The following is a 25,047-nucleotide window of genomic DNA, read 5'->3' on the forward strand; positions in this document are numbered from 1 at the left end:
GGCTGTTGCAACAATAGATCAAAAGCACTGCAGCCAAATCCTGATGGGCAAAAAGAAAGTGGACTTTACTAAAGGATGGCAGGCCTGTGAACTTTAGCAAAACCTAGACTGGAGCTGAAGACCTCCACTGCAGTGGATTAACTGGAGAGAGAAAAATAAACTGGGTTCAAAAGGGAGGACATTGCATTTACACAGCACTTTTCAGAGTTTTGGCACATCTAAAATACTTCACGGTAAATTATCTTTGAAATGTTTTTGATGTTGCAAGTTAGGAAATGCAACTGCAAGATACTACATACAGCAATCTGATAATGATCAGCTAATCGCTTTGTGATATTGGCTGAGCCATAAATTGGCCCCAGGATACAATGCAGAACTAAACTGATCTTCAACTGGCAGCTGCAGAATATTTTACATCCACTCCAAAGACGAGATCCAACGTTCACATCACATAAATGATAGCACATCTGACACTGTAGCATTCACTCAGCATTGTGCTGGGGTGTCAATTAAGTTTGTGCGCCTAAAATGGGATGATAACTACAAAATGCACTGCAGTTATTTGTCTAGAAACACCACCATAAGTTGCACATTATGTTGCCATTCTTTACTGGATCTGAACCCTGGAGTTCCCTATGGTGAAACACTGTGTGAGCACCTGCATCAAAAGGACTTCAAAGATTCCTGGCAGCAGCTCATCACCACCTTCCCAAGGGCATTTAGAATCTGGTAATAAATACTGGCCTTGCTAGCAAAACCCAAATCCTGTAAATGATTACAAAAAAACCTTAAGACAATAACTACAGGCTCAGTTCTGAAAGTCAGAAAGGAGGGGTTTATATTTTATTTCAAACATTTGCAAGCTGGGACCTCAGCAATGACTCCAGTCGATACCTGCACGTTATGGAGATTCCTTCATAACCCTCAATTTAAAGATTTGAGAGAAGCCCTTCACATTTGGCTGCACCCACCTGAAGGTAGCTTGAAGATATAGAAAGGGGAAAAAAGGGTGAACATCCCAGCCACTCTTTCCAAGTAGCTCAAGAATGTTAAGCAAGACTTGAATTAGGACCTGCCCTAGGGGCAGAACACAACAAACAAACACATTCTTACTGATGCAATCAATGCAGTATTGTACACAACTAGAGCATGTTTGTATTCATTGCCACTGAACAAATGGGGCATTCCATAAATAGAAAATAACTCTCACCTGCTGCAAGATGTTTTTCTAGAAAAACATTTATTGCAATATCTTGCTTTTAAAAAAGTAACATGGTCAGTGGATTGATACAGTACTTAAACCACAAATTTAACAAAAAACCCTCAGATTTGTTTGACATCGACATTTTACATAAGGAAAAAAGGCATAAATTTTTCCAACAAACTGTCCATGAGGTATCTCTATACTTCATCACATAAAAAGCAGAGCAACCAGTGTCAATAAAGCTAGTCAACTTAAACCATGTCAAACATTGTTTTGCAAAAGCTGTCACAATTTAAAATATACATGTCATTCTAATGTTCCCATTGCCAAGAAAAATATTGATTCTTGAAATCAAATTGCAGCTCAGACTGACACTAAGCTAAAATCCCAGTTTTTCAATGATCCCATTTCAAATCTCCTGTTCTCACTGGGTACATTGTGGTTGGACATGAGGGCACTAGAGGGAGCATGGAGACAGATCGCAGCTCCAGTGCAATGCAAGTGCTGAATTCCAGTTGTATCTTGCTCAGTTGTTCATGCAGAGTTGCCTCTGGCAGCAAACTCACTGTCAAAGACAATCCTGGAGCATACTCAATGTAGGAATAGAAATGCTCAGGATCAGTTTGACTTGTCTCTCCAAAACAGCATGCAGACTCTGCTGTTTTGACCATGAACAGACTACATAATTTTGTATTATGGGTACCATTCCATATATATAAGACCAGGTAATGGACACTTCACTGTAACAGAAAATGACAGAAGCCCTGTCTTCACCTTGGCTTTTGCACATCGTATAGCATGACAGTGCCTCCTATAGAGCAGAGACCTCTATAATGCTGAGCATAACCAAAAACAATTGATAAATGTGCAAGTTCACTGCACGTATTTTAAGCAGGATACATTTTGAGTTCTCTTTCATCCTATACTGGTTCCATAAGGGATACTTCAGTTATAATCATCACTAGTATTAAAGACCTGTGAAATGTAGGGGTCTTAAAGAAAGGTTGACAACACATCAAATGGAAAATTTCCTTTTGAAATGGAAAAGGAAATAGAAAAGAACCCAAAACATTCCTCAATATAAAAAGCATATTACAGGCTTAAATAACCAAGTCCACCCTCCAGTAAAAATGCAACTGATTGCCTGGTATCAAACTAAAGAATTAATAGAAATGTATGCCCCAGTATGTCACAGCCTTTGGTTCAATGACATTTGAGAGAAGGCTAACTCAGAGCAGAGATGGAAGTGATCTGAACAGACTCAGTTAGCTGCCTGCTTCAGACTTTGCCCTCAGACAGCTCGTAACCTGGTGAGAATGGTGGGAGAAACACATGATTTTCAGACATAGCTTTAAATGCCCTTTTAATTTTCCTTCTCTACATTGGGTGGAGGTCAAAGGTGTACAATGCACAGTACAGGTGTCCCCACCCTACACATGCTCTCCCACCACCTTATCAACACAAGTGCACTTGCCCATTCACTATGTGGGAGCCTCAACAGTCAGTTCAGAAGGCTATTCAATTCTGGAGCTACGCAAGTCTGATCCAGCCTTTTAGGCACGTACACTTTGCAGAAGCCTCCCTACCCTCCAAGAGTGCACAGGAACCAGGAACTCTGTCAGGGTCCTCTGCAACCCTCCCAGCCCTTGACCCAACCGATGTGCCCGCTCCTATCAGCACCTCATCAAAGACTAGGCCTCTAACCACCAGGTGAGTTTTACCAAGCAGAACTACATTTCCTCACATCAAGATGTCAGGCAGCTTAATCAGAATCATGATCACAAACAGTTCATTACTCCTTTCTTAATAAAAAGGCTGAAAATTAGCACCTAAACTCACTTTCGCAACCACCCCCACCCCCCAAGCACTTTGTTCACCCAGTCCTCCTGAAGTATAGAAATTCTGGGATAATGCTATTTCAAAACATGGCTTTCACTCTGAATTGATGGTTTGATGCAGCAGCTTTCAAAAACAAAAATCCATTCTGAATGGAAGTTGTTAACCCCCACCCCCCCCCCCCCCAACCAAACAAAGGCATTGAACCACAACCATTCAACATCAAGCTCATTTAAAGAAAGGTCACAGCTGACAGCAGGGACCAGTAAGGTGTAAAGTTGGATCTTTCATCAGGTAAATCTGGCATAATTCCAAGCCCTGGCCTTTCAAATTTAGGTATTTCCTGAAAGGGAGGAAGCAATGTTTGAAACATGTCTGACACTGGTAATGAAGCAAAGCCAGTGGATTTCTATTTCTTGTTTAATACCAGTAGCAAAGCTGGTGTAGTATGTAAATGAAGCAACTGCTGTTCACCTGGCTCTGGAAAGCAATGCCCCTTTCACCCCACCTCAGAAAACCATCCTGTTTTCCAGTTCCCACATCCTGCAGTTTCTGATTGGTGTTTTATTAGGGCAAGCTTTGTTATGTAAACTCATCCAGACTAGAAGTAGAAATGAAACCACAATCACTTTGTGTGTGAAACTCTGCCAGTAAAAGAAATTATCCAAAAGATGGAGATGGATAAAAATCCACATGAAAGACCTGTCTAATACATTGCATCTCCCACCCAATAACAGCACCACAAACTCATCATCTCCCAAACCACTTAATAACTAGATTTCCAAAGATTTCATCAAAAGCAGAAAATTTAGAAAAGATTTAAAAGATAGAACTGTAGAAAAGAAACTGACTGAAAAGATTTGAGACTATTATAGAATACAACAAGTCTACAGGACACTGATTGTTGTGCAAATGGAATTTGCATTAACTTGTTGGCTTTTATACACCGCACCCAGGATTAAAAAGCACTTCACACGTGTCTGCTTCCCCTTCTCCCTGCTCTAAACTGTGACCATCAAACACACGCACATCCCAATCAAAGACCCATTCCTACACACTACATAGAGAATTTGCCGTTAATACATAGTCAAGTTTGACTCTGTCTTGTTGAACACTGAGGTTCTAGTCACTGCCGTCCAGAATACAACAGGCCTTCCGCAGAGATGCTGTCTCCCAATCCTACAGTCCTGATTGGGTCAATGCAAACCAGCACAGGAGTGATGAAAAATGAGATGTTTTCTCGGTGCCATATGCCCACAGGGTTGGTTGGACTCAATGTCATTTTCATTGTCTTCAATGATTTGTCGATTTTTGATAGAACAAATTTCATGGGGGATTTCAGAACAACTTTTGTGGGATCAATGGTGTCGGTACCACATGCTTGACTCGCAGCAACTCTTGCACCAGCTGCAACAGACGCAACTTGGTTGCTCCAGTAACCATCAATTACTGCTACCATGTGATAGGTCAGACTGTGAAAATGAATGCGAGTTAAATCCGAATCCCGGGTTGAATCTGTGCGCCCGTACTCTTTGAGGAGCCAGAAGATGATATCACTGACCACTCCAACATCAGGGGTTCCACTCCAGTACTGTTGCGAGCTGTGAGGCCCTGAACCAGCTCGACTGATGAACAAGAGTTCCTGCTCATTCAGGCCAATCGAGTTCACAATAGTAAGAACCTGCTGAGGAAAAGGAAAATGGATCAGCTGGGAGATAAACCAACAGAATACCAAATGTTCAGGAGAATATAACCCTTGGTAATTGTGTAAAGAGGCTGAAAGCAGACCAGTTATTTGTCACACTGCTTTGAAATAAAAACAATGGCGCAAATCACAGTCAGCTAAGTATTTCTTGTGGGTCAGCATATATGTGACAGCACCTTCCAGTTCTGGACCCAACACAGAATCTGAGAGAGGTGCCACATCGTCCTGAGCTGAGGGACTGAGACGGACCATGTCAGAGACATAGCAGTTGGTGTTATCTAAGATCTGAAGTTCAAAGATAACACTTAAGTTCTGAATAGGCTAGTGTAGATTGAGACAGTGGGCAGGTAGGCCGACGGCATCTATGAAGGAGACCAAAGATATTAGCTATTTAGTTAGAGGACATTGGACTAATTCAGTACTAGGTGTCAGACAACACTGATGAGTGGAGGCATCCAGAGATATGGTAGGATGGAAGAGTTGGATATTGCACATGAAACCCAACTTCTTTCCCAAGGGATAATGATGTTGAATAGCACCATGCAGTTAAGAAAGAAGGGGGGAATCAAAGATAGATCCTTGGTGACACCCAGAAGACACAACGAGGAGTGCATTGGTGGATTTATTCTGGCTACAACTGGACACAGTAAATGGCAGGACCCTTAAGAGTTACTAGCTGAAGGAAGTCCCCAGTTGCTGAACCCAAGAGAGACACTGCAGGCGTACAGGACGGTCAGTCATGTTCACAGGTGCTCTCAATTGAGAAGGACATGGACAAGAAGGAAGAACAAGGAGAAGGATCAGGGAGGGTTAGGGGCATGTTAAGATCAAGGTGGTGATGGTGCTCTTGGATCTATTGAAGAGTATTAAGGTGGATAAATCCCTAGGCCCTGATGAGATCTATCCCAGGTTATTAAGTGAGGCAAAAGAGGAGATTGCTAGGGCCTTTATAAAGACCTTTGTATCCTCTCTAGCCACAGGCAAGGTCCCAGACTGGAAAGGGGCCAATATCGTTCCATTATTTAAAAAAGGCAATAGGAATAATCCAGGAAATTATAGGCCAGTGAGCCTCACATCAGTGGTCGGGAAGCTACTGGAAAGGATTCTTAGGGATAGGATTTACTTACATTTGGAAAAGCACAGCCTTATTAGGGACAGTCAGCATGGCTTTGTGTGCGGCAGGTCATATCTTACAAACCTGAGTTTTTTTGAGGAGGTGACAAAGTTGATTGATGGGAGTAGGGCAGTGGATATTGTCTACATAGACTTTAGTAAGGCATCTGACAAGGTCCCTCATGATAGGCTGATCCAGAAGATTAAGATGCATGGGATCCATGATAACTTGGTAGATTGGATTCAAAATTGGCTTGGCCACAGAAGACAGAGGGTAGTGGTGGATGGGTGTTATTCTGACTGGAGGTCTGTGACCAGTGATGCTCCGCAGGGATCAGTGCTGGGAAATCTGTTGTTTGTGATGTATATAAATGACTTGAACAAAAATGTAGATGGGCTGATTTGTAACTTAGCAAACAACACAAACATTTGTACAACTGTGGATAGGGAAGAAGGTTGTCAAAGGATACAGCAGGATATAGATTAGTTGCAGATATGGGTGGACAAATGGCAGATGGAGTTTAGTCTGGGTGAGTGTGAGGTGTTGCACTTTGGGAGGACAAGTGTAAGAGGAATATATGCAATAAATGGCAGGACCCTTAAGAGCATGATGTACAGAGAGATCTTAAGGTTCAAGTCCATAGCTCCCAAAAAGCGACAACACAAGTATATAGGACAGTAAAAAAGGCATATAGCATGCTTGCCTTCATCAGTCGGGACATTGAGTATAAGAGTCAGGAAGTCATGGTGCAGTTGTATAAAACTTTGGTTAGGCTGCATTTGCAGTATTGTGTTGAATTCTGGTCACTCCATTACAGGAAGGATGTGAAGGCTTTAAAGAAGGTGCAGAGGAGATTCACCAGGATGCTGCCTGGATTACAAAGCATTAGCTATAAGGAGAGAGACTTGGACTGTTTTCTCTGGAGCGAGTCTGAGAGGAGACGTGATAGAAGTATATAAAATTATGAGAGGCAGATAGGGTAGATAGTCTAAGTCTTTTTCTCAGGGTAGGAATGTCAATTACTGGAGGGCATAGTTTTAAGGTGAGAGGGTGAAAATGTAAGGGACATGTGCTGGACAATTTTTTCGCCAGAGAGTGGTGGGTGCCTAGAAAGCACTGCTAGGGGTGGTAGTGGAAGTAGGTACAATAGTGGCATTCAAGGGGCATTTAGACATACACATGAACAAGCAGGGAATGGAAGGATATAGATCATTTACAGGCAGGTGGGATTAGTTTCATTTGGCATTACTGTGAACTGAAGGGCCTCTTCTTGTATTGATCTATGTTCTATGATGAGGAGGAAGTGCACACTATAGTCACTTGCAGATACCATTTCTGACTAGATGAAGGTTGTTTTTGGTGCTGCATCAACAGTGTAAATCTGATTGGATTGGGGAGAAGAAGAGGTTCCTAACCACGTCCCCTCAAATTAACTACATTGTAAGAAAGCAACCATGCCTGCTCATCTATTATTCCATTTTTAATCTTGGAGGAAATTAAACTAATTTCACTTTTGCACATTCTGTCAACTCAGCAAAATAAGGGAATGAAGTAGAGGCATTCCACCTCTGAAGGGCTTAGTACAGCATAGATCTACTCCCTCCATCTACCCCAAAAATAATCATTACCTGTTCCACAATTGTGTTCATATACGCTGTGTCTGTCATGCTGGCAAGCTCCAGATGCACTGAGATTTCATTGGGAATCTCTGAGATTAACAGACTAACCTGTGATTTGGATTAATTGGGGAAAGGGGTGGGGCAAACAGAAGTCATTATATTCAAAATGAAACAGACATGGTTTACAGTTCAGGAAAGTATCAGCGCTGCGATAAGAAACTTATGGAAGTTCCACAACAAAATCCAAAACTAACCTTCTACAAGCAGTGAACTATATGTTCTCAATCAATTATTGCTGACCCTCTCCCCCACAATTGGGGAGACCTCAGTTTTCCTGACATCATTAATTCTTGCTGCAGTGCAGTTCCATATAGAAGACCAAGTTTCCAGCACCACCCCACAGGACTAGCTTTCAATACTGCAGCCAATCCTGTAATCATCTGATGCCCTAACACAAAAGATATAGAACAAGGCAAAATACAACACTGTGTGGAGAGCGGTCTGTCCCCTCCTGATGGGAGAACTGATGTACAGACAGAAGTGCTTAAGCAGATTGGGAAGGTCTGCCAGAAAAAAATAATGCAGTAACTGGAGAATTTGCATCTGGCATCTTAAATGGAAAAGGAACAACAGGAATTAGAAAGCAGGTGGAGTTATTTGATGTACTTAGCAAAGTTGCTTAAACAGTAAGTCTTCAGCTCAAACAGCAGCAGGTAACATTCAAACAATATAGATGAACGATGCTTAAGAAAAGTGTTGATGAACATCTGGACAGCTTTCCTGTTCTTCATTTGAGGAAGTTCCTTACAGCAAAGTACATCACCTTCCCTCATGGGGCTGCAATGGAATCAGAGACTTTGAGATGGCTATACCTTTCTCAGTGTTGCAAAGCTTCTTCATGGTGAGCTGTTTGGTAGTTCTGGTGCTATGAGTGGTAGATTAAGAGAGGCTTAAGATCAGAGACACCCTCAGCATTGCCTTGAAGTGGAAGGTAATCTTTGGTTGCCTTGAAATCCAGAGCAGTTCTCTCATCCCTCCAAGATAAACATGTGGCAGAGCAGCCTCTTCTGAAAGAGCGCCAGCTCATCCATGTTAAACATTTTAAGGAGATAATTATGTTTAAAAACTGCAGATGTTGGAAATCAAATAAAATCAAAAAATACTGGGAACACTACACAGGTCAACAAGCACCAAGGGAAAGAGAAGCAAAGTTAATGTTTCAGGTCGGACACTACTGACCTGCTGAGTATTTCCAGCATTTTCTGTTTTTACTTGTAAGGAGAGAAGCCACCTTCCTTGGCAATTTATTTCAGTTTTGAAAAATCTCCTGCCCACCACAGTATCTGCACTTGCTGCATCCCTCAAAGGCAGGTTGGTACATTTACTGGAACGTTCAAACCCAGCAGTTGCTGCCCTTGGACGTGTCGGCACCTTCAGAAGATCCACCATCCCTTTCTGATCTGTCATCTTACCATAACAATTCTACTTTTCTTTGGATAATCATCAAACTCAGTAGCACATTGATTCTAATCTTCTAATCACAAGCTTAACCCTTATTTACTATTCTCTCAATTACACCTCTGCCATTTTGTTCTCAATATGCACTGAATATGCAATATACAAAAGGTCATTGACTTCAGGAAGAGCGGTGGTGCACATGCTCCTGTCTACATCAATGGTGCTGAGGTCGAGAGGGTTGAGAGCTTCAAGTTCCTAGAGTGAACATCGCCTGTCCTGGTCCAACCATGTAGACGCTATGGCCAAGAAAGCTCACCAGCATTCTACTTCCTCAGGAACCTAAAGAAATTTGGCATGTCCCCGTTAACCCTCACCAATTTTTAATCGATGCACCATAGAAAGCATCCTATCTAGATGTACCACGGCTTGGTACACCAACTGCTCTGCCCATTACCACAAGAAACTGCAGAGAGTTGTGGACATAGCTCACCACATCACAGAAACCAGCCTCCCTTCCATAGACAGTCTACACTTCGCTACCTCAGTAAAGCAGCCAGCGTAATCAAAGGTCCCACCCGCTCCAGACATTCTCTCTTCTACCCTCTCCCACCTGGCAGAAGATACAAAAGCCTGAAAGCATGTCCCACCAGGCTCAAGGGCAGCTTCTATCTCACTGTTATAAGACTATTGAATGGTTCCCTAGTACGACAAAATAGGCTCTTGACCTCACAATCTACCTCGTTATGACATGGCACCTTATTGTCTACCTGCACTGTACTTTCTCTATAGCTGTTGCACTTTATTCTGCATTCTGTTATATTTTACCTTGTACTACCTCAATGCACTGTGTAAATGAATTGATCTGTATGAACTCACCGGGGCCCCACTTCCCACGCTCCCTTTAAACTCACCGGAGCCCCACTTCCCATGCTCCCTTTACTCACCGGAGCCCCACTTCCCACACTCCCTTTAAACTCACCGGAGCCCCACTTCCCACACTCCCTTTAAACTCACCGGGGCCCCACTTCCCACGCTCCCTTTAAACTCACCGGGGCCCCACTTCCCACGCTCCCTTTAAACTCACCGGGGCCCCACTTCCCACGCTCCAAATTCACCTGGTTCACTGGAAAATTTATTATACTGATTTAAAAATGGATTGTGATATTAATAGGACTAATGTCCAATAGTCCCAGAAACCTGCCAATCCAGCACCACCGATGTCCTGAGGTGCCAGATTATCAGAGTTTAACATATTTCCAATAGTCTATTCTTTCAATTAGATGCCACTCCTCTCAAGAGATACTTCTGTCAATGATCTGTGTAAACAGCTGTGTATTTCAGAGGAGGGGTCAGTGGAGTAGACAGTGATCTTTGTTGACACAGCTGCATCTACTGGGATTTCAATTGCTGCTTATTGCTAATATTGAAATAATCTCTTTCTTTGCCACCTAACATTAAGAATTGTTATAGTGAAAGAAAGCTTTGTTAATCAAGGACACATGCCCTAAAGACTTGACTGTGTTATTGTAGCGAAACTTTGTAAATTGAACATTTGTAATTAAAGGGATAGTGGCAGATCAATAATGGCATCTGTTCAAAACAATGAATCAGAAACCAGTTGTCTGTTGAAGGAAGGAGAAAGGCATCTTTCTGTGATAATTCAACAACAGTGCAGAGGGTGATAACACCAGCATTTAATCAAAGGGGAAGGGTTAGTTCTGACAAAATGACTGAAGCCTCCTAGAAAGCAACAAAAGGAAACCACAAAATAACAAAGGGGCAAAAATTCGCAGTTAAAAGTAGTAGCAATCGTCATCATAAGTAAAAACAGGGAAAAGGCAAGCCTGTTACGAGACTATTGCACGGACCTCTTGTACGATAAGATGGATTCATGACCTCATAATCTACCTCATCATGGCATTGCACCTTATTGTCTACCTGCACTGCACTTTTTCAGTAACTGTAACAATATATTTTGCATTCTGTTATTGCATTTCCCTTGTACTACCTCAATGTACTGATGTGATGAAATGATCTGTATGGATGGCATGCAGAACAGTTTTTCCACTGTACCTTGGCACATGTGACCATAATAAACCAATTACCAATCCATTAAATCACATTCCAGCCTACCAATAGCAGTAGACAGATGCAATCCTGGAGGTACAAGGAAAAGAGATTGGTGAAGAATATTAAATAAAATTTTTAAAAATGCATAAATGATGGGATTCATTATTTCATTCAGACTTCTTGCTCTGTAAGGTGCACAATAATTTTTAAGCCACCCTCCGTTACATGATTTAAATGTTAGATTAAAATTTCTATTAATTTTGATGCCAATATTTTGACATGATGTGTTATTTACTGTACCCCACTGGGTTAGTAAAGATGGTCATAGCATTACTACTATTGAATCTGTGTTATCCAATACCATTGACACTTAGGAAAAGCAACACAGCAAACTGGCTCACTATTTTTCATAGGGGAATAAAAGAGTGGATTTTGATTATCAGTCTAAGACAAAACAACAGGTGGAGGCTGAGATCATTCAGTCCTTCATGCCTCCTTTGTCATTCATCATAATCATGGTTGATCATCTACGTCAGTGCCATTTCCCTACACCATCCCCCTTAACGCCCAGAAACCTATCACTCTCTGTACTGAATCTGTTAACCGACTGAGCCTCCAGAACTCTCCAACCTACAGAACTCTGGCTAGAGAGATTTATCCTCATCCAACTCCTAAACACCTATCCCCTGTTCTGAAACCTTGATCGCTGGTTCTAGACGGCTTACCTGCGGAAACAACCTCTGTAAGCCCTGCCAGGACTTTGTAATTTTCAGTGAAATATCCTCTCATTTCTTAGTGAGAAACTCTAGAGAATATGGGCCCAATCTACTCAATCTCACTTCAACAATTCTGTAGAAGGAGGCCAATCATGATCATGCAATCCCAGAAGCTACCCCACTTCATTGATGAAAATGGTTAGTAAGGGTGTGAAGACCTTTAAAGAAAGACTTAGGGAGAGAATTCCAGACAACAAATCAGAACTATCTGCATAGCAGTGTGGGATTTAAAGCAATAAAGGACATGATTCATCAAGTGCCAAGTTAGGTCTATCTTACCTCCTGGAGCCTCTTATCTCGTTCTTCCTTTTCCTGTCCCTCCATCATGTGTAAACCCGAAAGAACAATCAGCTCAGGTTGAAACTCCTCCAGACTTAATATGAGGGTCTCCAGCATTTTCATTTCTCCATTTGACACATCGTGGGAGAAGATGAAGCGATTCGCATGAGGTGCCTCAATCTCCCCCCAGTTTTCTCCTGCACAAAACAGCCAGCATTTAGCTTCATTCTTATAAAAACAGACTTTGACAAAACTAAATAATCCATCGCGACAGTGCATTTGCCACAATTTTTCCCCATGCAGCTATCACTGACTGCAAGGCTCTGGACAAGAGGTGAGAAAATGGGAAAACAGTTGCTCACATACAATAACTTGTTATATCATTAAAATATCTCTAAACCTTCCCAGACACTTTAAATTTTCGATTGGAGTGTTTGTTTTGTAATCTAATATGTTATTGCCAGCAAAGTGCCATCAAAGGGCTCTTCATAATGTCCCACTGCATGTCTAACATACTCAAATAGGCAGACAGGATTTCCACAGGTCAGCACTCCTTCAGTGTCAGCCTGGACAAGCAATTAGGAGTTAAACACAAACTTTGGAAGCAGGAGGAGAAATCTGACAATGATATTACCAAAATGATGACACAGCTACTCAGAGCCAACATGGCATTTGCAGATCTCACACTCAGAGAACAATAAAACATTTCACTTCCTTTCAATTGCCCTCAACCCAGAGTCTACAGAACAGCTCAGCTTTGAGCGTGATCTGACCACTATTCACATCACTTTCTCTGTCCTATTCTTCTTCAGTCTTGGTGAGACTTCAATCCTTCAATAAAACAAAATTTGTTTGGCCAAAGTTCTCCCAATTTCCTTTCTGGTCATTGTCACACTGACAATTTGTCATGCATAAATTGTTTACTGTGCTTCCCATATTATAGTAGTAACCACATTGGTTCAACATTGCTTTGGTATGTCCTCCAAAAGTGTGGAAGGCATCACTTCCCATCCCAGTTATATCCTCAACCAACATCAACGCACTTTCTGGCAAGGTCACCAGATTGGGGATCCTGTCAGATATTCTCTATGCCAGAATTCAGGGATTAATGGAAGCAACAGATAAAGTTGCAAAATGGAGACACAGGAGACTGCAGATGCTGAAATCTGGAGCAACACACAAAAAGCTGGAGAAACTCAGAGGGTCAGACAGCATAATTTTTACGTCTTGCACTGTTCTGCTGCTGCAAAACAACAAATTTCACGGCGTGTCAGTGATGATAAACCTGATTCTGATATGTCGACTGTCCATTTCCCTCCATAGATGCTGCCTGACCTGTTGAGATAAAGTTGCAATCAGAGTGACATTAAAAGCAATAACAATTAGAAAGATTCCTCACTCTGCACTCACCAGTCTGGTATTCCAGAATGAGATGAAACTCATCGACTTCCTGTAAAGATTCCGGTGGAACAATAATTCGATCATCTAAAAGTTCATGAAGCTTGGGACCCACAGGCCCACACAGTAGCACCTGCAGCCAAAATAAGTATAATTATGCCTCCCACTAGCTGAACAAACAGACATAGTTCGGCTGTTGCTGCAACACATCCAAGGCATGCTGTAAAGATCTGAAGATCAAGGCTTGCACTGGTGTTTAGTCTCAAGATGCTTGACTAATGTAGTACAGAGTGAAAGCAGCAGCCCTGCTTATGCCAGCAGTGCTAGTTAAACCCACATACAGCTGTATCAAACATTTACAGACAACCCCAGGCCTAATCCACACCATGCTGGGCAGTTGATCTCATCCAGGTCATAGTAGAGGTTCAACAGATGGTCTCATATTGGGGTATGACAGGGGTAGACATGCCCTTCTACAAAGAGGTGATTGGTGCCAGTGCTATGATGCCCCTTACTCACACTTTATACATCTGAATGAAGACACTACTCAAAATCAAGAAAAACGGATTCAACACACCTCAAAGTCGAGTTTATTGTCATATGCACAAGTGCAATGAAAATGAACCTCAATCACCCTCTGGAAAGAGCACCCACTGAACCTGATCTGAGGGAGGGTTGACACCGATTGAATCTGACCCCAGATTATCAGATAGAATAGGGTAGGAATAAAAGGGTCTTGTTCAGGCTGGAAGGATATAACTAGTGATGTACCCCATGGATCACTTCTTGGACCTCAATTATTTCCTATTGCCTTGCATTCTGATACGGATACCTTGCATTCTGGCCTCTTCTCCAGCTCATTAATTTCAATAGGAAATTTCAATAAAGGTATCCATATTTTACCAATGATACCGAAAGAGGAAGGAGGGCATGTTGCAGTGATGATATTTGGGGCTCAGAAGCAGGATATAGATCAGTTGGGTAAGTGGGTGAAAACTTGGCAAAGAGTTTAATGTAAGAAAACACAAGGTAACACACTTCAGCTAGAACAACAAAAGGCAGGGTATTATCTAAATTGAGAGTAGACCAGAGTGAAGTACAGAGGGAGCATAAAACAAAGGGTTAGTAGACAGGTGTAACAAGTAGCTAGGAAGACAAATCATATCTCAGCCTTTATTGCAAGGGGTTTGGAGTTTAGAAATAGAGAAGTATTGTTACAATTTTACAGAGTATTGGTAAGGCCACACCTGGAATACTGCTTTGACCTCCTTATTTAAGAAAGGATATAACAGCATCAGAGGCAGTCTAAAAGGGAATCATTGGGCTAATTCTTGGGATGAGAGTTTTGTCTTATCATGAGTGGTTAAAGTAGTTGGTTCTGCATTCTTTGGAATTTTCTCTGTAGCTGTGACACTTTACTCTGCATTCTGTATTGTTTTACCTTGTACTACCTCAATGCACTGTGTAATAATCGATCTGTATGCAAGACAAGTTTTTCACTATACCAATTCAATTCAATTAAATAAGAAACATACAAGATCCAAAAGGGGTGTGACAGGATCAACATTAGAATGATTCTATCAGTAGGAGAGTCTCAAACAAGGGGGTATAGTTATAACATAAGGGGGCAGTCATTTAAAACTGCGTGGGTATTCCTTCTCACAAAGAAAATCTCTGGAACCCTCTACCTCGGAGGGTTATGAAGACTAGATCATCAGAGGTATTTAAATAAGGAAGTAGATAAATTTATGAAAGATTTTTTTCTAGGGAATGCAGGGTTATGAGGATCTGACACAGAAGAAGAGGTGAGGCCTGGGGCAGATCAGTCATGATCATAATACATGGACTGAATAAGACAGTCAGCATGACTTTGTGCAGGGGAGGTCCTGTCTCACAAATTTGATTGAGCTTTTTGAGGGAGTGATGAAGATGATTGGATCAGGGCAGAAGCAATAGATGTTGCCTACATGGACTTTAGTAAAACATTTGTCAAGGTCCCTCATGGTAGGCTGGCCCAGAAGATTAAGTCACATGGGATCCCCAGAAAGTTGGTAAATCGGATCCAAAGCTAGCTTGGACGTAGAAAACAGAGGGTAGTGGTAGAGGGGCACTTTTCTGACTGGAGTGTTCCGCAAGGGTCAGTGCTGGGTTCGCTCTTGTTTGTGATATATATTAATGATTTGAATGAAAATGTAGGTGGTCTGATTAGTAAGTTTGCAAATGACACAAAAATTGGTGGAGTTGTAGATAGTGAGGAAGGTTGTCAAAGGATAGAGATCAGTTGGAAGTTTGGGAAGAGAAATGACAATTGGAGTTTAATCCAGGCAAATCTGAGGTGATGTATTTTGGGAGGTCAAATGAAAGATTAAAGTACATAGTAAGTGGCAGGACCTTTTATAGCATTACGTACAGAGGGATCTCGGTATGTAGCTCCCTGAATGTGGCAACACATGGATAGGGTGGTAAAGGTGGCGTAGGGCATACTTGCCTTCATTGGCTGGGGTGTTGAGTATAAAAGTTGGGAAGTCATGTTGCAACTGTATAAAGCCTTGGTTAGGAATAGTGTATGCAGTTCTGGTCAGCACACTATAGGAAGAATGTGGAGACTTTGGAGAGGGTGTTGGAGAGGTTCAACAGGATTTTCCTTGGATTGGAGTGTATAACCTATAAGGAGGTTGAACAAAAATGGATAGTTTTCTCTGCAGCGTTGGAGGCTAAGGGGGCAATATGACAGAACTATGTAAAATTATGAAAGGCATGAAGAGTGAAAATAGTCAGAGTCTTTTTCCCAGGATGGAAATGTTAAATACTAGAAGACACAAGTTTAAAGGAGATTTGTCAGGGAAATTTTATTTTGTTTATATACAGAGTAGCAGGTGACTGGAATGCACTGACAGAGAATGTGGTAGAAGCAGGTATGATAGCAATGTTTGTTTAGACAGACCCATGAACAGACAGATGGAATTCATTTAAATTGGAATCATGATTGGTGCAGACATGGTGGGACAAGGCCTGTTCACGTGCTGTACTGTTCTACGTTCTATATTGAATGGTAGGGCATGCTTGAAGACTACCGTTCATATTTTGTGTTCAAGAAGAGATGGCACCTACAAAGCCTCACCCCAGAATCAGCAACAAGTTGCTTCAACTCCAGTGAGAGTCAGCACTCAATGGACTCAAATCCAGAGAGAATTAACACCCATATGACCCAATTCCAGAGGTCAACAATATGTAAAAGAGAGAATAAAGTCAACTGACAAAGTCAGAAATAAGAACAGTGAACTTTTTTTTAACAGAAATAATGAAAACTCAATCTATGTAATTTATGACCACGGATTTATAGCGTTAGAATGTAGAAATAATAGACTAACCGACAGGTTCCCAGTCGATCCCAGCTTCTGACCAATGAGAGCAGCATTTCCACCCACAAAGTGCTGCAAGAACAACAGAAAGAATAATTGAGTTAGAAATGCCAACTCATCGACTCATCGACACAGTATATTCCACACCCTTCCCATTCAAGCTGTCAGAGAGCATTGGTCCCAATAATACAAAGGAATAATTAGAAAACCTAAAGCACTTTAATACCGTCTGATCCACTAATTCATCCTCTCAAATTACCCCCACCTACAGTGACTTAACTGCAGGACATCACTGTAATGATTACCAAATAACTGCATTCAGTTACAATACAATTATTAAACCACAGTTTGAGTGACCCCAAGACATTGGAGCAGAATGAGGCCATTTGGCCCAGCGAGCCTGCTCCACCATTCGATCATGGCTGATTTATTTTTCCCTCTCAACCCCATTCTCCTGCCTTCTCCCCGTAACCTTTGACACCCTTACTAATCAAAAACCTATCAACCTCCGCTTTAAATATATCCAATGACTTGGCCTCCACAGCTGTCTGTGGCAAAGAATTCCACAGATTCACCACCCTCTGGTTAAAGAAATTCCTCTTCATCTCTGTCCTAAAGGGACGTCCTTTTATTCTGAGGCTGTGCCCTCTGGTCCTAGACTCTCCCACTACTGCAAACATCCTCTTCACATCCACTCTATCCAGGCCTCTCAATATTTCAATGAGATTCCACACCCCCCACCCCAGAGCCATCAAACGCTCCTCATAAATTAACCCTTTCATCTCCAGTATCATTCTTGTAAACCTCCTCTAGACCCTCTCTAATGCCACCACATCCTTCCTTAGATATGGGGCCCAAAACTGTTCACAATATTCCAAATGTGGTCTGACCAACGCCTTATAAAGGCCTCAGCATTACATTCTTGACTCTCCCCAGGGTGCAGTTCTCCATACAATTCCCGTCAACTTTCTATTACTATAATTGAGCCCTGGGGAGAGTCGGCACCTTGGGGAACCATACCCCGGGAAGAGTCGGCACCTTTGGGGACCGTACCCCGGGGAGAGTCGGCACCTTCAAAGGTGGAAAAACTTGCAAACAAAATAATGCTATAAGTTAAAAATGTGCCCAAATTTTGGTGGATCATAGGTACAGGTGCTGATTACCACCACGTATTTACAGGAACTTGAAGCATTCACAAAAGCCTTCTTTGTAAGGGCTGGCTCTCAGCTACTGAAGGTATTTTATTACATGGCTTTTGGCAGCTTGCCCAATGAGCCTTCTATAAACTAAGGCTGGCTACTGCTTTGCAAAGTACAATATAACTCATTTTAAATCTCACACCATTTCCCTGGACACTGATCAACTGCGGTTTACTCTACACTAGAAGACTGTGTAGAATGAAAGACCATCAGAATAGCAGCATCCATTTGTTTTTAATCATTGTCACATTCCACCACAGCTTCGTTCATATCTCGACTCAGGGTTGCAGAACTCAGGCTGTGAAAAGTAATCCGCTTATGCAATCATAGATGCAATACATTTCTCAGCAATAATCAACCCACCCCAAAGGCATATACTTTTTTCTCAATTTTTAGTTAAAGTATTTAAAATAGTACATTTATTCATGAATCACATGTTGCACAATGCATTTCCCAACCTCCAGACAAAATGCTATTCATATAATCACAGAAAATTTATGATACACGAGGCTATTTGGCTGTACATTCAAACAGCAGCTACCCCACCCAATTCCCCCAGAACTGGGTTCGCAATCCTGTATATCCAGGCTCTTCAGGTACTCATCCAAGTACTGTTAAAATGTGTTCAGAGTTTCTGCCTCTACTAACTGCTCAGGCAGAGAATGCCAGACCCCTATCACACCTTTCTAATCCTTCTATCAATTACTCTGCCCCCTGGTTTTTGACCACTCTACTAAGAGAAATAGGTCCTCACTATTTACTCTAACTAGACATCAATTTTACAATCTTTCCTCAGCCTTTACCATTCTAAAGGAAACAATCACAGCTTATCCAATCTTTTCTGATAGTAACAATCTTCCAGTCCTGGCAACACCTTTATAAGTCTTCTCTTCAACCTCTCTGATGTAATCACATCTTTCTTGAAATGTGGTGACCAGAACTGTGCACAGTACCTGAGCCATGGTCTAACTAGTTTTGCTCCACACAACCCTGAGCCATGGTCTAACTAGTTTTGCTCCACACAACTCAATACCCTCTCATTTACTGTAGAGTACCTTGACAGACTCCCCAAATGCATTATCTCAAGATAATCTGGATTAAATTCTGTTTGCCATTTTCTTTCCAAATGAACAGACCATTCATATCTCCCTACTATCCAAAGCTTTCCTCAGCATTGAATGAACAATCAGTTACAACAAATTTCCTGCCTTCCTTCCACCAGTTGTGTTCGGAATCTTCTTCTCCTAAACTTCAAATTCAGTTGTATAGGAAAGCTTTAAGGTTCAAATTAATCACCATACATGCATCAACTTGGCTCTGCTAAGCATCATGCTCACTTCAGGGTCAAAGGTTAAGAGTTTAAACCTCATGCAAATACTGAAGGACAGGATCCACTTGAATGCAGCATCTGAGGTGCTGCAGGAGTTCCAGAGGCGACATCTGTCAAATGAAACTTTAAACCATTTTCTGTCTGATTGTTGGGAAATGCTGTTTCACAATAAACTTGCACAATTTATATATGATAACTTTGAATGCAATAGAGAGCAGGGAACTCCATGATGTCTCAGCCAATAATTTTCCTCAAGTGACATAAACCATAAAAATGTTTATCCCATATAGGGCCTTGCTATGCATAAACCTCACACTGAAGACTATTCATTACTGCCAGGCACACCAACACATCCTCATGCCATGGAAAGTGTGTTAAGAAAGCAAACTCTCTTTTTTAGTTCAACACCACCCCTCATGTTGGCTCCTAATCAAATGCATCCTTTCCCTGGATCTTAAGAAAATTTGCACCTTCAAAATGTTCCTTTCTTCCGATAAACTACAAACAAAGCATTTTAATAATCCTCTTGAATTCATCTCATTTTGTCCCACTACTCTCGATAGTTTGGGCCTTGTCTTTGTATTTTGGCATTGTCCCTTCACCCACAGGTTGCTCAATAAACAAAAGCTGCACCTTAGCTCCTGGGTACTTGGATGCAGCCAGAGCAACGTTCTGAAAGAGTTCCTTGTCAGCGAAGAATCGTTCAGCTGCAACTCCTTTCTCCATGAAATAAGAGAAAGTTTCCCTCAGATCTTCTTTCGTCTGCAGTATGTCATGATCCACTTGTTTACCAGGGTTCAAGCCCAGAGCTTTTAAAAGGCCAACGCCGCACACCACCACATCCACACAGGCATTCACCCTGTCCGAGAGGAAGAAGCAGTCAGCACCACCACTCAACAGCATCCCAATTCTCCACAACAAGTGGCTCGAGCCACACTTGCAGCTCTTAATGTATAATGTGGGTCACACCCATGCAACTTCCCAGTTTTCAGTTAAAAAGTGTTTTATAGAACCATAAAAACATACAGCACAGAACCAGGCCCTTATGGCCCACCTCATCCATGCCAACTATGATGCCCATCCTATTTGGCCGCAATAGGGCTGCATCCCTCTATTCCTTTCCATCCCTATCCAAATCCTTTTAAACAATGTAATAATACTGTATTGCATTTGTTCTGGCATTAATGCAGTACAAATTCATATTTTATAATACCTCACAATTCTCCTCTTAAATGTCTACCAAGCATATTTTAAATGAACCAAATAAAAGTATATCAACAATTAAAGTTAATCTGGGTTGACTCATTGGTGGGAAATCTCCTAATTCCCTTTGGATCCTCTGCAGCCGAAGAACCTCTGATCTAGAACCTAATAATAATAGGCCAGCGTCAGTGGCTCAACGCAGTCAACAGGAACATTCCCAACAACTGCAATAGTGGTAATAAAATGTCAGAGGCTTCACCCCATGACAAGAACCCAAGCTTGGTTATAGTGCAAGGGCAACACTCCACCCTCACCGAGTCCTTGTGCTCCAGCCATCACCCTCCGACACTCCCCTACTCATCCCCCACCCCCCAATAAAAACTTCAGACACTGAAAGAGCAGGCCATTCAGTTCCTCATGCCTGCTTCATCATTCAATAAGATTACGACTGAACTTTTACCTCACCGTCACTTTCCTGCATAACCCCATATCCCTTGGTTCACTTTATGTGCAAAAATCTATTGATCTCTTGAATACAAATTCACTTGCACTTCTTACATAATGCATTCAGTGATCATGATGTGGTCCATCTACGCTGGAGAAACCAAACGCAAATTGGTTAACTACTTTGCAGAACACCTCCATTCAGTCCATAAGTGTGACCTCTAGCTTCCTGTTGCTTGTCATTTCAATTCTCCACCCTGCTCCCAATCCACCTTCCAGCCTTTGGCCTCCTACATTCTTCCAATGAATCCCAACATAAGCACAAAGAACAGAATGTTATCTTCTGTCAAGGCACATTGTAACCCTCAGGATTTAATACTGAAATCAATAACTTCAGGAAAACAGCCTTTCCTGTTTATGTCAGAACTGGCTAGTTCTGATGCAAGGTCATCCATCTGTAACAAAAACTCAGTTTTTCTGTCTCCACAGATGCTGCCTGACCTGCTGAGTGTTTCTGGCATTTTCTGTTGTCATTTCTGTCTTGAATATACTCAACAACCACCTCACAGCCTCCTTGGGTGACGGATTCCAAAGGTTCTTTATGTTTTGGGTGAAGAAATTTCTCCTTATCTGTGTCCTAAATAGCTAACCCCTTATTCTGAGAATATGACCGTTGGTTTGAGACATCGCAGCCAAGACACATACCATCTCTGTATTTACTCTGTCAGATTTCATAAGAATTTTGTGCTCTTCACTTGATCATCTTGTTTCGATATAGGTTCATTCTGGCCAACCGCTCCTCACAGTAGAAACCCACCATCCGGAACCTTCCTCCAATCGCTGACCTTTCCATCCATCCCCTATTCCCTTTGTCCACCCTCAATAGCCCCACATCTCCAATCCATCTCTCCCAATGCCAACCCCCCATACCAACCTCCCCCATTTCCCCACCCCTTCCCCACCCTCTCTGGACCCCCTTTCTCATTCCAGTCCCCCCTTCCTCACACGTCCCCCCTTTACTTCCCGGCCCCACACTCACCCCACGGCCACCTTGGTCCAGCCCACAGTGGGCGGTATGATCATCAAGTCCCAGGCCTCAGCCAGAAGCTCCTCTGGAGTCTGCTTCTCCGGCATGCCAAACACATTCTCGGACAGGAACCGTGCCAGCATCGCCAGAACCTCCAGCTGGTAGAAGGACTGCAGGAGGTGCAGGCACACGGCCAACAGCACGACCCCAACAACAGCCCGCCACATCCTACTGCCCGGCGACGGCCCAGCGGAAACAGGGTCCGCGTCACACCCTAAACCCGCGCGTGCGCACTCCCAACCGGTGGGGAGGCTGCGGCCTGTTTCCATGGCAACTGGCCTAGACGCCGTAGAAGCTTCATCCTAGACTTCTTGCTGTTGAGGCTTAATCTGAATGAAAAAGTGGAAGAAATTAAGATAAAGTGTGGCAAAATATGTTTGACAAATCTGTTAGAATTTTTTGAGGTTAAAGTAAGTAGCAGAATCTATAAGGGCAAACCAGTAAACGTTGTGTATTTGGAATTTCAGAAATTCTTCGATGAGGTGCCACATAGAAAATTATTGAACAAAATTAGATTACAAGGTATTGGGAATAATATACTGGCATGGATTGAGGATCGGTTATTGGACAGAAAATAGACAGTGGGAATAAATAGGTAATTTTCGGATTGGGAGTTTGTGACAAATCTTTCTTCCAAAAATATATTTTATTTATAGTAGATACACTAAATACAATTGGGGTATATTTTTCTCTATGTTTGTTGTAACACTCTGGCCAATCTGATGCAGCAGATTACCTAATTTCTGTTTTGGGAACATGATTTTACAATAAAACCATAAAACACAGGAGCAGAATTAAGCCATTCAGCCTATTGAGTCTGCTTCACCATTCAATCAAGGCTTTTTTTTCAACCCCATTCTCCAGCCTTCTCCCCATAACCCTTAACCCCTTTACCAATCAATAACCTATTAATCTCTGCCTTAAATACACCCAATGATCTGGCCTCCACAGCCTTCTGTGGCAATGAATTCTACAGATTCACCACCTTATGGCTGAAGAAATTCCTCCTTATCTCTGTTCTAAAGGGATGTCCCTTTATTCTGAGACTATTCCCTCAGATCCTAGACTCTCCTACTAATGGAAACATCCACTCCACATCCACACTATCCAAGCCTTTCAGCATTCGGTAGGTTTCAATGAGATCCCCCCCATCCTTCTGAACTCCATTGAGTGCAGGCCCAGAGCCATCAAACTCTCCTCATACATTAACCCTTTCATTCCAGGGATCATTCTTGTGAACCTCCTGTGGACCCTCTCCAGGGCCAGCACATTCTTCCTTAGGTAAGGGGCTCAAAATTGCTCACGATATTTCAAATGGAGCCTGACAAATGCCTTATAAAGCCTCAGCAGTTCATCTTTGCTCTTATATGTTAATCCACTCAAAATGAATACTAAAGTTGCATTTGCCTTCTTTACTACCAACTCAACCTGCAAGTTAACCTTAAGGGAATCCTGAACTAGGACTCCCAAGTCCCTTTGCATGTCTGATTCTGAATTCTCTCCCCATTTAGAAAATAGTCTACGCCTTTATTCTTTCTACCAAAGCACATAACCCCACACTTCCCTATACTGTATTCCATCTGCCACTGCTTCGCCCACACTCCCAACCTGTCCAAGTCCTTCTGCAGACTCCCTGCTTCCACAACACTACCTGTCCCTCCACCTATCTTTGTATCATCTGCAAACTTAGCCACAAAGCCATCATTTCCTTCTTCCAGATCATTACTCATGGTACATCCCAAGCCACAATATAATGAGGCATGTTATATTCAGGTTCCACTATATATTCACATTTGCTGAAGATTTAAGTCTAGATAGCAGTCTTGGTTGTGAGGCAGAGAGGCTTCAGTGCAATACGGAGCTGCTATATGAATGAAAAAATGGAATATAAAGTGGAAAGATGTAGTATTAACTATCTAGGAAGAAAAAAATGGAAAGTTGAAAGACGGTACATTTTTGATGACTAGATATTGAAGTTGTTGGTGTTTAGAAGGACTTGGGTGTCATATACAGATTGCTGAAAACTAATATGCAAGTTCAGCAAGGAATTCGGAATGTAAATGGTATGTTGGCTTTTATTGCAAAAGGATTTGAGTTCAGGAGTAGTGACAACATCTCCGATTATACAGTGCTCTGGTGAGAATATACCTGCAATATTTTAAGTGCTGGAAATGGCCAGACTGTTTCTGTGGAAAGAGAAACCAGAGTTCTGTTTCAAGTTAAAGACCCTTCTTCAGAACTGAAAAAGTGAAAAAAACAATTTAGTTTCAAGTTGCAGCAAAGATGGAGGAGGTATGGATAGGACAAAGAAAATATTTCTGAAAGGGTGAGGCCAGGGTTGGCATGGTGATACACTGTTTACAAAGACATCTGGTTGATAGATTAATGAGAGCAGTTAGAAAGAGAGAAAACAACAAAGACGTAACATCTGTGAAATGAGGTCACAGCTGTTATGGAGACAGAAACCAAAAGGAGAATGTTGTAAATGGCCAACAATCAGGGGGAAAACCTGAGTTAATATTACAGATAGATAATCTCACAGTAGAACTGGCCTGTTCTGATACAGACAGGAACATAAATTACCTGAAATTGTTGAATTCAGCATTGAGTCCTTAAGGCTGCAGTGCGTCCAGACAGAAAACAAGGTGCTGCTCCTCAAGCTTACATTGGGCCTCACTGAAGCAGTGCAGGAGGCCACAGACAGGCAGGACAGAGGGGGAAATGGGATGGAGAATTTAAGTGACAGGCAATTGGAAAGTCAGCACCATTACTGCAGTGCTCCTCAAAATGGTCACCCAATCTGCATTTGGTTTTGGTTGTTGAGGAACTGGATTGTGAACACCAAATACAATACACTAGATTGAAAGAAGTGCAGTGAATTACTGCTTCACCAGGAAAGACCGATTGGGTCCCTGAAGGGTGGGAAGAGACAAGGTAAAAGTGCAAGTGTTGCATCTCCTGCA

General features: G+C 42.1%; 1 protein-coding gene across 4 annotated transcripts; it reads right to left on the bottom strand.

Moving 5' to 3' along the window:
• Positions 1-1,229: 1,229 nt before the first annotated feature.
• adpgk (ADP-dependent glucokinase) lies at positions 1,230-22,302 on the bottom strand. 4 transcript variants are annotated; one of them, XM_052042708.1, is made up of 7 exons: positions 22,037-22,302; positions 19,984-20,209; positions 16,831-16,893; positions 13,472-13,592; positions 12,062-12,258; positions 7,488-7,586; positions 1,230-4,721 (listed from the first exon to the last, which is right to left on the bottom strand). In XM_052042708.1, the coding sequence occupies exons 1-7, from the start codon at positions 22,249-22,251 to the stop codon at positions 4,167-4,169; spliced, it is 1,476 nt and encodes a 491-aa protein (XP_051898668.1). In that variant the 5' UTR covers positions 22,252-22,302; the 3' UTR covers positions 1,230-4,166. The 4 variants fall into 4 exon arrangements, with proteins under 4 accessions (XP_051898668.1, XP_051898667.1, XP_051898669.1 ...); XM_052042707.1 differs by having other exon boundaries at positions 1,230-4,724; XM_052042709.1 differs by lacking the exon at positions 19,984-20,209 and having other exon boundaries at positions 1,230-4,724; positions 22,037-22,174.
• Positions 22,303-25,047: the final 2,745 nt, after the last annotated feature.

Source organism: Pristis pectinata, chromosome 32 (genome assembly GCF_009764475.1).
Source record: "Pristis pectinata isolate sPriPec2 chromosome 32, sPriPec2.1.pri, whole genome shotgun sequence".
Taxonomy (NCBI): Eukaryota; Metazoa; Chordata; class Chondrichthyes; order Rhinopristiformes; family Pristidae; genus Pristis; species Pristis pectinata.

Excerpts from the sequence above, each read along its gene's own strand:
- adpgk (XM_052042707.1), bottom strand. The coding sequence starts at position 22,251 with ATGTGGCGGGCTGTTGTTGGGGTCGTGCTGTTGGCCGTGTGCCTGCAC. Across the intron at positions 7,587-12,061 it reads GAGATAAGAGGCTCCAGGAG|GTTAGTCTGTTAATCTCAGA; the intron begins GTAAGATAGACC and ends TCCAAATCACAG. Across the intron at positions 4,725-7,487 it reads TGAACACAATTGTGGAACAG|CAGGTTCTTACTATTGTGAA; the intron begins GTAATGATTATT and ends CCTTTTCCTCAG.